Source organism: Vidua chalybeata, chromosome 3, assembly GCF_026979565.1.
Source record: "Vidua chalybeata isolate OUT-0048 chromosome 3, bVidCha1 merged haplotype, whole genome shotgun sequence".
In the NCBI taxonomy this organism is placed as follows: Eukaryota; Metazoa; Chordata; class Aves; order Passeriformes; family Viduidae; genus Vidua; species Vidua chalybeata.
In genome coordinates this window covers 73090799-73102880 of record NC_071532.1, presented here as the reverse complement: position 1 = coordinate 73102880, position 12082 = coordinate 73090799, and the positions used below count along the sequence as shown (strand labels likewise).

At 42.4% G+C, this 12082-nt stretch overlaps 1 protein-coding gene across 7 annotated transcripts; it reads right to left on the bottom strand.

Annotated features, from left to right (window-relative positions):
* Positions 1–3196: 3196 nt before the first annotated feature.
* Positions 3197–10693, bottom strand: COQ3 (coenzyme Q3, methyltransferase). Of its 7 annotated transcripts, none has more exons than XM_053936836.1 (7): positions 10609–10693; positions 9607–9730; positions 9085–9237; positions 8829–8928; positions 7027–7269; positions 5654–5813; positions 3197–4252 (listed from the first exon to the last, which is right to left on the bottom strand). In XM_053936836.1, exons 1-7 carry the CDS (start codon positions 10691–10693, stop codon positions 4035–4037), a joined length of 1083 nt encoding a protein of 360 aa, XP_053792811.1. In that variant the 3' UTR covers positions 3197–4034. The 7 variants fall into 7 exon arrangements, with proteins under 7 accessions (XP_053792811.1, XP_053792814.1, XP_053792816.1 ...); XM_053936839.1 differs by having other exon boundaries at positions 9607–9704; positions 10609–10678; XM_053936841.1 differs by having other exon boundaries at positions 9607–9700; positions 10609–10668.
* Positions 10694–12082: the final 1389 nt, after the last annotated feature.

Here is a 12082-nt window from a genome sequence, read left to right as displayed (position 1 = left end):
GGGATTATTCCTTTCAAGCATTTATTAAAAGTGTATGGGAAATAACTTTATTTGTTTGTTGCCTTTCTTTTTAATTAAAGCTGAGATTTCAACATAGTGAAAAACTACAGAAGCCATTTTCAGAAAAACTTCCAACAAGATATTCATTATTCTTAGCTCAACTCACAGCCACTGCACAATTCCTTTCCCACTCCTTTCTCTCTCTTTTTTTCCTTCCCCAAGAAATCTGACACAGGGTGTTAGTGGAAATGTAGAGGAAAGAAATTGTCAAGTCCTGCAAAAATGGCCATGAAATGTCACTGGACCACAAAGGAACAATAGGCAATAAGATAGCATAAGGGGACCATGGAAACTTCAAGTTGTATTTGTATTTAAAAAGGAGATTAAATGCAGATCTCCTCTGAGGCTCTCATACTACTCCAGTTGGGCTTGAGCACAATTAATGTTTCAACTATTATCTGAATGTGCTGTTCCACAAGTCAGGCTGAGCCAACCTAAAAGCCTACTGCCCCTCAAGGGAGTGTTCTGTCCCATCTTCTCCCTGTCCATTACCTCCCAAATGGCTCTAGTCCTCCACAGTAGGAAAATTTAGCTCCCTGAACAGCACAACCACCAGCAGCATCCCAGGGAAACATAGTAAAAATAGGAAAGAAAGCAAAAAAAAACATATTTACACCTCAGACAAGAATCAGTCTGAGCAAAGAGATGGGACTGGGATCATGTGGAGCAATGTGGGAGAGATGAAACAACACAACAAGCCAAACCACAGCTGAATAGCTGAGACCACCCAGAGTACCATTGTTTGCTCTGCTGGATTTTTTTTTTTTTTTTAATCAGCTTCTTACTCTGATTTGTTTTGTTGCAGGAATAAATGGCTGGTAATGGGAGAGTCAAGGCTATGCAACTAGAAATAAACAGAGAGACTGAAAAAGACCAAGCACCAAATACAGTTTTTTCCCTATCCCAAGGCAAGAATCACCTCTTGCCTCACCCCTAGTCCTGTGTGCATGCCTGCTGCAATAACATTGCTTTTTTCACCTCCTACCACCACTGTTCCTGTAAGCATTGAAGCTATGGCTCCATAAACATTAACAAGTTGCAAAATGAAAGAGAAAAGATTTGCAAATTTATTTGATTTAAATTCTGTCCATTTCAATAGCATCTATGAAATTTCTGCAGCAGCTGGGCTAAGAGAAGTGTGAAAAAACGTCATTGGTTTTCTAGGCACAGATTTTAAGAAAAAGGTTTCTGGAGCACAAGTACATAGTACATATTCACAGCACAGTATTGAATTTGATTACACCCTGCCAGTTGCACAATTATGATAAAGGTGGGATATAAAACACCAAAAGCAGTTCACAAGTGTAGGATATTTTTGTACGGTTTGTTATCTCATTAAAATGATTTCTACCACATTCTATCATTCCTGCATTAAAACAATGTTTTAAACAGAGGGATGAAATATAGCCAAGAGTAGTTAGGATAATCCCCAGGAGAAGAAAACTGAGGGGTAAGGACAGGGGATGGAGCATATCAGGACATTTGGAGACATACTAAAGGTACAAGTTGTTGTTCAAGCAGTCCCAGCTCACTTGTCCCCACTGCTCTCAAAACTCTCCTGGATTGACAGGGCTCCAACACACATGTAGGAGCAGAAGATTAGATGCTTGTGGTAAGGTTTTTGTCAAAACCTGAGGTATCCATGGATAACCAGGTCCATGTGCTTGTGGTTTAAATGCCAGCCATTGTTAACTATGTACAGGATCCCTCTTGTGAGCTTGGACAGAGAACTCAGGCAGCATCAAAGGTTTTTTGTCCTATGTGCAATAGAAATAACAGTGAAAAAAGCAAGACACCCTTTCCCTAGGTAGTTCACAGTTTAATGAAAAACGACAAGGTTTTGTAACAAGTAATTCACTTTAGAGTTGACTTAATCCGTGTGTGTCCCTCTCAACTCAGAATATTCTGTGAATCTATGAATGAGGAAAAATGGAAAGGATGAGAAAGCCAGGATAACAGCTAGTCACACAAACATCTGGACTTAGGGCTCCTAAATAAAACAATCAGCTCTTTCTATGCCAGTTTTATAACATTATTTTTTATTTCACTTGACAAGTCTCAAAACAAGTAAGTGGAGGGGGGCCTGCCTCTTGGGGGATGTTTCTTGTCAGCTACCTCAGGAATCTGTTCAGGTCTCAGTGCTTTTCAGAGCTGCTGGCAAAATTTGAAGCAAGAGTCATACAGTTGTAGTAACTTAGATTGATGTTGGTAATTTGGTTAGGGAAACTCACTGGAGCCACATGGTTTAACACGCCTGAACACAGGAGCAAAGACTACTGGTGATCTCTTTTGACTCCACATTTTCTTCCAGCATCGCTCCTCTCCTGAATGCTGTGCACCACACTGCATGCATGACCAATGGAGCAGAGATGCCTTTGCAGAAGAAAGGCAGACAGGGAATGATGTATATTCCTCCTGTGGACAGCATTAGTGAAACCATTAATGAATTGTTGCAGGCAGTTCCACTGCCATGCCCCAGGAATGTTTACCACAGAACTTTATGTGAACTCAGAAATGCACGTGTAGTGGTAATAGCTGTAGAGATAATCTCAGACCACTTATCTAAAAGAAAATTAAGGGGTGACAACTCAAAACTGCAGCTGATAGAGGTACTTAAGTGTAAAAAGGAGGATGTTAGGACATCACTGGTGAGGTTCCAAGGTTAAACCACCTCAACTGATGAACCTTTGGAATAATTTCTTTACTGGTGTAGTGACTTCTCCATCACTAAAGTCTTAACATGATCATGAATCTTCTTCTCAAAGCCAAGCTATATTCCACAGAGCAGAACTTACTGTCATGGAAGCAATTACACCAGATACTTCTTAATTAGCTATGAATAACTATTATTTCCATTATAAATTAACTATATTCTTCTAAGCATCATCAAATCCATCATGAAACTTTGATCTGAAGGCAACATGCAGATACAGCAAAGCAGGAAGAATGCAAATGTGTAAGAAACTAATTTAGCCCACCACACCTCCACAGTAGGAGAAATGCACAAGCAACTAAAACAGGGAAAAAAATAAGAGGGGGGGAAATAAAGTTTCATTTTCATCCCTGCAAACAAAAACAAGGCACCTTTCCAGCTGTGTACAAGCTGAAAGAAAAAGGAGAAAGGAAGGAGATGCAGTCATAGACACACACATGATACTTTATTTAGAAACTTCTGTTTCATTGTAAATGACTTTTCCTTACCTGGGCTCTAGAACATTAAGAATAAATAGGTATGGCACCTCAGTTATAGGACAGACTGCTAATCTGTTATTCTTCTACCACAGAGCTCTGGTTGCTTAGTAAAATTTTACCTGCAGCTTCCCTTTATTTGGGCAGAGGGAGAAAGTTGAAAAATAGGCACATATACAAGTATCTTTATGGTGAAGAGGCATTGACAGCTGAGGTGCTCTGGTCTCAGAGACTCTTCTTCCATTTCAGTTGCAGAAACAGCAAGATTCAACAGTAAAGGTTTGCTATTTTGTTTCCCCTGCTCAGGGAGAAAGGTGTATTACAGAAAAAAGTCTTTGCAGATCTTAAGTGTTTCATATATTTTTACAGAGTTGAGTATCTTAAATACTTAAGGCATTTTATTTATTGTACAGCATTGTGGTTTTTAACTCACTCTACACCTAAGCCATTATTCTATAGAGATCTGAGTCCCAGGACTAAAAACACTACCAGACAATAGCTCCCTCCAAGCTACCAACAGAATAATTTGCATTTCCCTGTCCAAGAATTTGAAACCACTTTCTCATGAAAATACTTATTCTTTAAAAGCTTTGCTCATTTCAATCTTAAAAGATTCCTGAGATAGTGGGCACTTGAATTTTTTGAGACCGTCCTAAGTATTTGGCCAAAAATAGCGCGTGTACTATTGATGCAAACAGGAAGCTTGTTGTTGACAAAGGTTTTATTGTGTCCATCTGAGTAAAAGCTCATTTTCTGTTCTGAAAATGAGTCCATCACCACCCACGTCAGACAGTGCTGTCTGGGACAGTGCCAGCTGTGGCAGCTGTGGCCGAGTGCTGTTGAACGTCTGTCTCTGGCAGGGCGTCTGCGGCGTGTGACTGTGCCGGAGCCCCAGACCTGACTGCGTGCACCGCGTAGTTCAGGCTCGTGCTCTCCATCCAGCTCCAGGAGCCTGAGAGCGGATTATACAACATCCCATTCACGCTCTTGACTGAAAAGCCATCTAGGAAAGAAAGAAGCCATATAAAGCAACAGATGTTCTTGTAAGTCACTGCAACATCAAGCTCTTTAGAACAGCAAGTCTGAAACATGCTTCTTCCTCTGAGGGAGGAAGCTGGCCTTTGTCAGACAGCCCTACATGCAGTGCCACTGGCACCGCTGGTGACAGCAGGTCCTGCTCCTGGCAGTGGCTGCAACAGCTCTGTGCCAGGCCATGCACCACCAGCAGCTACAGGGCTCTGCTGAAAACCCCGGCCTCACATCTCCTCACCTGGCTGACTGGAGGTGGAGACATGCTTCAGGTTGACATCACATGCTCCAAAATCAAAATCTGAGCACATCTTTGCACGGATTTTTCAGATTCCCTTTAGGAATGGAAGAATGCAAGAAAAAGGCACATGAATGCCATCAAGGACTCGGTGCAAAGAAAGAGTGATTTATCACTCCCAGCTGAGCAGCACTCAGTTCACTGCACGGATCTGCTGTGTCCCAGCAGGATACAGGATGGAAGGCCAAAAATAAACACCCTATCAAAACAAATCACTCCACTGCACCTGCTTCTCCTTTCAAAGGAAGAACTGAAAGAACCACCAGTATGTGAACCAGTACTGGTCATATTCCTTATGGCATCACTGCAAAGTGCCAGGAAAAGACCTTGCCAAAAGAATAGCTCCACTCATACTTCAGCTTCTTTGCAGTGAACTAGAGTAAAGTGAAATATTTGGTGAGAGGTTTTAAAACATTTGTGGTGAAGGAGGGCAATGGGCAGAACTCTTTCCAGCTCAGTGCTTTGTCTATTTTAAAAGCAATCAGACCAGGATAATTTAATTAGAAATAATTAAAATCAGTATCACAGAGTTTCTCAAGAACTGACTAATGAATTTGTGGTAGGTTTCATCTTCACATTTTGGAAGAAATCTTTTAGTAACACAATATGAATAGAGAACATGGAGCAGCAAACCAAAAATAAAAATGCCTCCTCCCAAAGGAAGGGCGACAAACAATGCAGTGGCAGCAGTGCAGCCCCAGAGTGCCAACACAGTTATTTCCTCAAACCTGACCTAGAGCTTATGAACCACTTCAGAGCATACATTCTGTCACCAGAGCACAATGGAAAACACTGGAATTTTTTATTTAGGCTTTAAACAGAGGGCAGCTGCAACAGTGATTTTGTTCAAGTAATCACTGCACTCTTAGGATTCCATTTAATTTATTTAATGCAAAATCCAGTAAGCAGCAATGTCTTTAAACCAGGAATTATACTCTTAATATATGACTGTTAACTCAAGCAGAAAAAGCTGTGTATTGTTGCTAGCACTCACCCCACCTAACTTATCCCTTTGCCATTTCTACAGGAACCATTTGGATATCTCTCTCCATTCCCACCATCTGGCCTGAAACTTACTTGATTCCAGGAGGTGCTCCAGCTCTTCAGGGGGAACAAATTTCTCCCATTCATGTGTTCCTTCTGGTACAATCCCCATTATATTTTCTGCAACCACAATTCCCAGGACATAGGACAATTGTGTTTTATTGATTGTCGTAATGAATAAAGAACCTTCGGGCTAATTAAAATATTAAAATGTTAAATTAGAAGAATTTTTTGGGTTTTTTTTTAAATGTAAATTTAATCACATTAAGACAAATAATTTGTCTATGTCAAAGTCTACACAATGCAAAAGTAAGAAGTAATTTCATCCCAGGATAGATATTTATAATGCTTTAATACAAGAAAGAATATAATGTTCTAACAGCATGTCTCAGGAATCTTCAAAGAATCAACATAATCAGGTCTTGGGTGGCCTAAAACTATTCCCTAGCCCAAAGAACACCTAGAAAAGTCAGTTATAATAATTTTCTGCCCAGGAAATGGATAAATAAAAGGTATTAAAGCATATACAATATCTATTGTTAAAAAAAAAAAAAAAAAACTCAAAAAACCAAAAACCCAACAAAGCAAAAAACCAAAATAAAACCACAAACCACTTTTTTAATTGAAACCAAAGTAAAATGTGAAATACTTCCTTAATTTCTGAGACTGCTGAATGCCATGCCATGCTTGTTTTAATAATTACATGGGCAAAGAAACAAAGCCAGAAAGAAATTCTAAGTCCTTAAAGGACTGTTTGTTAGAAATAAGGGATAATTTCTTTGTCCCTAGAAGGCTAAAAATTAGTAGTGCATTCAGTTGAAATAATTTATATTTCTTCTGATGACCAGAAAGATAAAGAGATCAAAGAAAAGCTCCCACTTGTGTGCTGAGCTTACCATCCTTCATTGCAAATGAACTAGTATCAAGATGAATAACCACCTGATTATCTCCAAAGCTTAACTAGGAACCTTTAAAAGCAATCCAGGATCTCATGTGATGTGATGCTAGTGCTGGAATAAAATCCTGTGTCAGAAACATCATTACAGAGTTCCCATGTAGTCTGAGCCACAGCTGTCCATCAACAGCAGCACAGCCACATTTCCTCACCTGTGTGAAATCAGATGCACCCAGATTTCTTATGGTCCTGATGCAATGCAAACTTGCAATGCTGGGTAATGCCTTAACACTTTTCTGAGGCTGAGCTGGGGAAATAAATTTCCCCTAATTGTTGTTACTGAATTTGGGAAGATGTATTTGCATCACGGAGAAGAATGGAAGGCACTTCTAGAACATGCTTCTGACTTAGTGGAAAAATGTGTGCAGATAAGTTTTCACACTCCTTTTAAAAAGCCACAATAATAAAAGAGAATAAATATTCCCAATAATGAAAGCAAAAGCTCTCTTACCTTTAACACCTGAGAGCAACACTTGATAAACGTTTCAAGGTCAGCCACATGCTCCACTACTTCAGAAGCTACAATTACATCAAAGGTTTCCATAGACTCTTCCACAATCTCCTCCAGTGAACTGCACTTGTACTGTATTCTCTTGGCCAGGACTGGATCAAATGACTTGTGCCGATCTGCTGTTCTAATGTTGTCCTCCACAGGATCAATTCCAGTAACTGAAGCTCCCAGTCTACCTAAAGGCTAATAAAAAAGAGTGTAATTTATTCTCTGCATGAAAACAATTTACTTAAAGGTTTCTGAAACTTTGCAATGTACATACAAGATGCAGAAAGCATCACCACAAGACAAACAACAATAAATAATGAGCTCTGATCCGGCAGTTTTATTTTAAATGTTTATTAAAGCAAAAACACCCTTAGATTTGGGAAAGGTGATGTTAATTTTCTTAGAAAATTATCTAGTGGACTATACACACACATCTAAATTATCTTTTGGAATAATTTGTTCTGAATTCATTTTGTCACACCAAATAAAGATTTCTTCCACTACTACTCTCTGATACAGGACAAACAAAGGGGGAAAATCAACACAGTAATTAAAGGGGGGAAAACAATGCCGTATTTAATTACTGTCATTACTTTCTTCAACATCCACCTGTAATGGTAAATCCTCATATCTTTTTAATGGTTACTTAATATATGATTATCTCTGGGACTTTCTCACTGCTGAGAACTAAACACTGATGTTTACTAGGATAGCATCAGCCTTGGCTGTCACTCAGGTTTCTCCAGTGTCTTCTTACTCCAAGGTTAGCACCTTAGTCATCACCTCTTCTGAAACTGAAACAGGCTGTAGAACATGACCACATGTATGATATTCCAACCTGAAATTCACCAGTTGTTCAGCCTGAGAAGGTGATGCAGCACACCAGTTTTGCTAGCATTGTTGGAGAGACCCCTCTCATAAGACTAGAAGGCTCAAAAGAGGAGAAAAAACAAGAAAGAAAACATGGGAGAGATTGAGGTCCCTTTGTAACACCTCACTTCAGATGCTGATGAAGTTCGCAGAGGAAGTCAGCCAGATCTGTAACTCTAAAGTCACAAACCATCCCTAGTCTATTGATGGGACACAGCACTGCTCAGAGCCTGTGTGGACAGCATTCCACCACAAACAGTAACTTCTCAGTCCCAAGTTTGTGCAGAATTCTCTGGAAGCCACTGTAACATCAGCCCCTTCACAGCAGCAATCTCTACTGACACAGGAGAGGTATGATTTGGGTGCTTGATGTTGTTCCATGCATTTCCCATGAGATCAAATCAAAGGTGAGAATCCCCATCCCCATGTAAAACATTGAAGATAAGCAGTTCAAACAAATGAATGTGTAAGAACAAGTTTATAACAAAACTTGCTTCTTTGGTAATGACAATGTCATGATTCCAAGTATTCCTGCCTAGACTTGTAAAGTAAAAACAGAAAAATAAAGGAAGAAGACTTATTCATCATTCTTTCCCTCTCCTTTACTTTACAGTGCTTGAAATCTTATTTTCCTGATTTAGAATCTCAGAATTTTAGAATTTCTCATTACCAACTCTCTCATTCTCTGTAAACCACCACATTATGCTAACCAAACACTCTATGGGCTTTTTTGTATGAGTGCACTGCATTCTACTCAGTAACTAACATATCATAGAAGAGAAAAAGTCCGCATTAGAAGATTAGAAATTAAGCAGTGTAATTTGTACAATTCAAATACCTTGCCTGGCTTTTAACAAGAAAACACAGAGCTCACTGTTTCTTACCTCACTCAGCAGCCCTCCGCCACAGCCCACGTCAAGAATCTTGATTCCAGAAAGTGGATTTCCCAGATGATAATTACTACTCATGCTCAACAGAGTATCTCTGAAAGAAAAGGGATGTGATTAAGGTCGAACCCACGAGGTGCTTCAACAGATGCTGTAGTTACCTTAAGTACCAGTAATTGGCTTTTTTTACAGTATTTTCTGAGGTCATACAGAAATAGTATAAATAAAAAAAAATCTGTCTTCAAAACCATACCTAATAAATGGCACTCTAATATCATTCATAGAATGAAGGGCTGCATATTCTCCTTCTTCATCCCACCACTTATGCGCAAGGAGCTGGAATTTTTTCATTTCCTTTGAGTCTACTGATGAGTGTGAAGTGCTGAAAGGTCTCTTCACAGTGAACCTAAATAATGAAAGCTGAACATCATTAAACCAGTACTAATATTTCATGTCAGCTGAAATATGGGAAAAACAAATACTGCATCAGAAAATGCAAAAACTCATCTTTCTATAGAGATTCAAGTTACACTCATTTAGTAGCATACAGATATTATACACTGTATGGGTAACATATCTTCCCAAATAGATGGCTGCATGCCTGTAATTTTTAAGTTGGCAATTAGTAAAACAAGAACAGGCCACATCAAATATTCAAACGTGAGATATAAAAACGACTCCAGGTGACACTATCACAAAGTCACAAAGTCAAATTAAATTGTTACAGAAAAGGGTAGCCCTCATCACACAGGGTTATTTTAGATACAATACTTACATGTTGCTTTTCATTTCAGTCAGAGAGATAGGCAAGGTACTACTGGATTTCATTTGTCTTTTCCTGTTGTAGTCCTGAAGGATATCTCTCAGACCTGTCTGAAAAGACAGATCAGCATGGTAATCTGCATAAATAAAAGACATCCAAATGGAAAACATCAGCTTTACAAGGAGTCAGAGACAAAACACCTAGTTGTAAGAGTGCTGCTCTAGCAGAATACTAACCATGCAAATCTTTGCACATTTGCTCACTATTGTACTTACAGAGTTGGGGATTAAATAAAAGAATGTATGCTAGTTCACCACCCCTGTACTCCTCAAATTATGTACAATAATTTGTACATAATTTCCAATGAATGGAAAAGAGCTTTTTATGCAACTGAAATGTTTCAGTTAGTGTGAATTTTCCCAAAATGTCTACCCTGACTGTAAGCTGTGCACACACACACACTTAGCAGTGCTGGGTTTATTATGTGTTGGAATGAGACATACACAGCTGCATACTCATTTTGCGTGGTACAAACCAGTGAGGAAACCTAAGCCAAAAACCCTCACGGACGGCGCACAGACAGGCCAGGGACAATATCCTGCAATTGTTCTCCACTCCTGCTTAGTCAACGCAGGGCTCTCCCCAGCACGGCGAACACTCGCTCACATCCAGTTGCCGCCTGGTCACCTACAGCCCCCAAATCACAGCAATGCCTCAATGGACCCAGAGTAAACCACCCCCTGAAGACGATTTTAGGCCGCAGTGAGCGATGGAGCGATCTAGACACCTCCTGACTGCAAAGGAGACGGCAGGGGCACAACACCTTCCCGGCGGGCTGGCTGAGTGGGCCGGGAGTGCCGTGGGACGCGGCCGGCAGCGGCCAGACGCACGCCCGGGGCCGCCGCCGGCCGGAGGTTTGCGGGTCCCGGCTGTGAGGGAGCCGGCGAAGCGAAGCCCCGTTACGCCGCCCCTGCCGCGCCAGGGCCCCCCCGCGCCCGCCCAGCGCCCGCTCACCGCCCGCAGCCCCCGGCAGCGCGGCCGCCGCCCGCCGGCGCCGCAGGGCGCGGGTGAGCGCTCGGGCCGCCCCGCCGCCCCACATGGCCGCCGCCGCCGCCGCCGCCGCCGCTCTCGCCCCGCCCCGGTCCGCGGCCGGCGGTGCCGGCTGCCTCGCCGGGCGGGTGCCGGGAAGGTTCCGCCCGGTGCTGGGGCCGGTGCGAATGACAGCCCCTACGGTGGCACTTGTCGCCAGAGGTGCATCTGGAGCAACTCTGCTTAAATGCGTGCCCCGTCATTCCCTTGTCTTGGAACACGAAAAGACCCGCAAGCAGAGGCTCGTTCGGATGACACAGCGACGAGCCCACAGCTTTCAGTCCCCTTCATCACCAAGAAACGCACCGGGCTTGCAGGGCACGGCGCAAGTACAAGAGTGCTCGCGCTGGGGCAGGCTCAGAGGGAAGCGATCCCACCAGCCGGCACTGCGGCCTGGAGCAGAACCTCTGCGCCCCGGCACGGCTGGGCCTGGGCAGCCTCCTCATGGGAACCGTCCAGGCTGGCGTGCTGCTGCATCTCGGAGCGGTGCCGTGTCGCGGTTTGCAGATGAAGCCCAGGCTGTGGCCCACGAACGAGAAGGGTTTCTGCTTTCCCTGCCCCCTCGCAGGCACTGCTGCCCAGAGGCCCCGAACTGAGGTGAGCGGCCCTGGCAGTTCAGGGCTGATACACACAAATGGAAAAGAATTAAGCCAGGTTCTTTAAATATTAGTTTTCTGACACTTTATTGAGCTGCAGGTCCAACAAGAACGCGCAGTGAAAACCAAAGCTGTCTGGAAGGCAGCAGTGCAGAGCAAGGCAAAGGTAAGCCGTGAAAGCAGAGCTGGCAGCGCTCCCGTGCCTGCCAGGCAGATGATCAAAGGCCGTGTTCCCTGCCTGGCTGTGCAGGTGCTGGCATCCACAGGCAGGAGGCACGGTCTGCACAACGCCAAGGGCAGGAGCATCCTCCAGGCTGCAGGACATTTTGAGTAGTATAACCAGTCCTGGCTTGACTTCCCTCTAGAGCCAGCCTGCTTTCTGAACTGACCTTGCTTGGTACTACAAGCCTCACTGCTTGAAATCTGCCTGTTTCTATTACAGTTCTCCTGTAAATACAGTATAATTTATGTAGTAGTTAAAGTCTGGATTATTTTCTTTTCAAAGCTAAATAAGGACTGCTGAAAGAGCTCAAAAAAGCTTGTCTGGACAGCAATTAAACATATGGCAAACCTGCTTAGTATGTACCTGCCTCACTTTTCTACTCACCTGCTTTCTATCCAACAAAGCTCATGGTGCACTGGAGTTATGAGTCATTAAGAACACCTCAGAGCTACTGAAAAAAAAACAAAGCTTCAACAAATCCTTTATGGATAGTCTCCTTAAGAGACAAAACTAAGCCTTCCTTCAAAGCACGCATCCACATATTATTCAGTTTTATTACTTGTCGTTCATTTCGCAAAAC

Bases quoted from the DNA above. Each gene is read 5' to 3' on its own strand.
- COQ3 (XM_053936836.1), bottom strand. From the start codon at position 10,693: ATGTGGGGCGGCGGGGCGGCCCGAGCGCTCACCCGCGCCCTGCGGCGC. The intron at 9,238-9,606 runs GTAAGTATTGTA...TTCATTATTTAG, and splicing joins ACTGAAATGAAAAGCAACAT to GTTCACTGTGAAGAGACCTT. The intron at 8,929-9,084 runs GTATGGTTTTGA...CTTTTCTTTCAG, and splicing joins ATTAGAGTGCCATTTATTAG to AGATACTCTGTTGAGCATGA.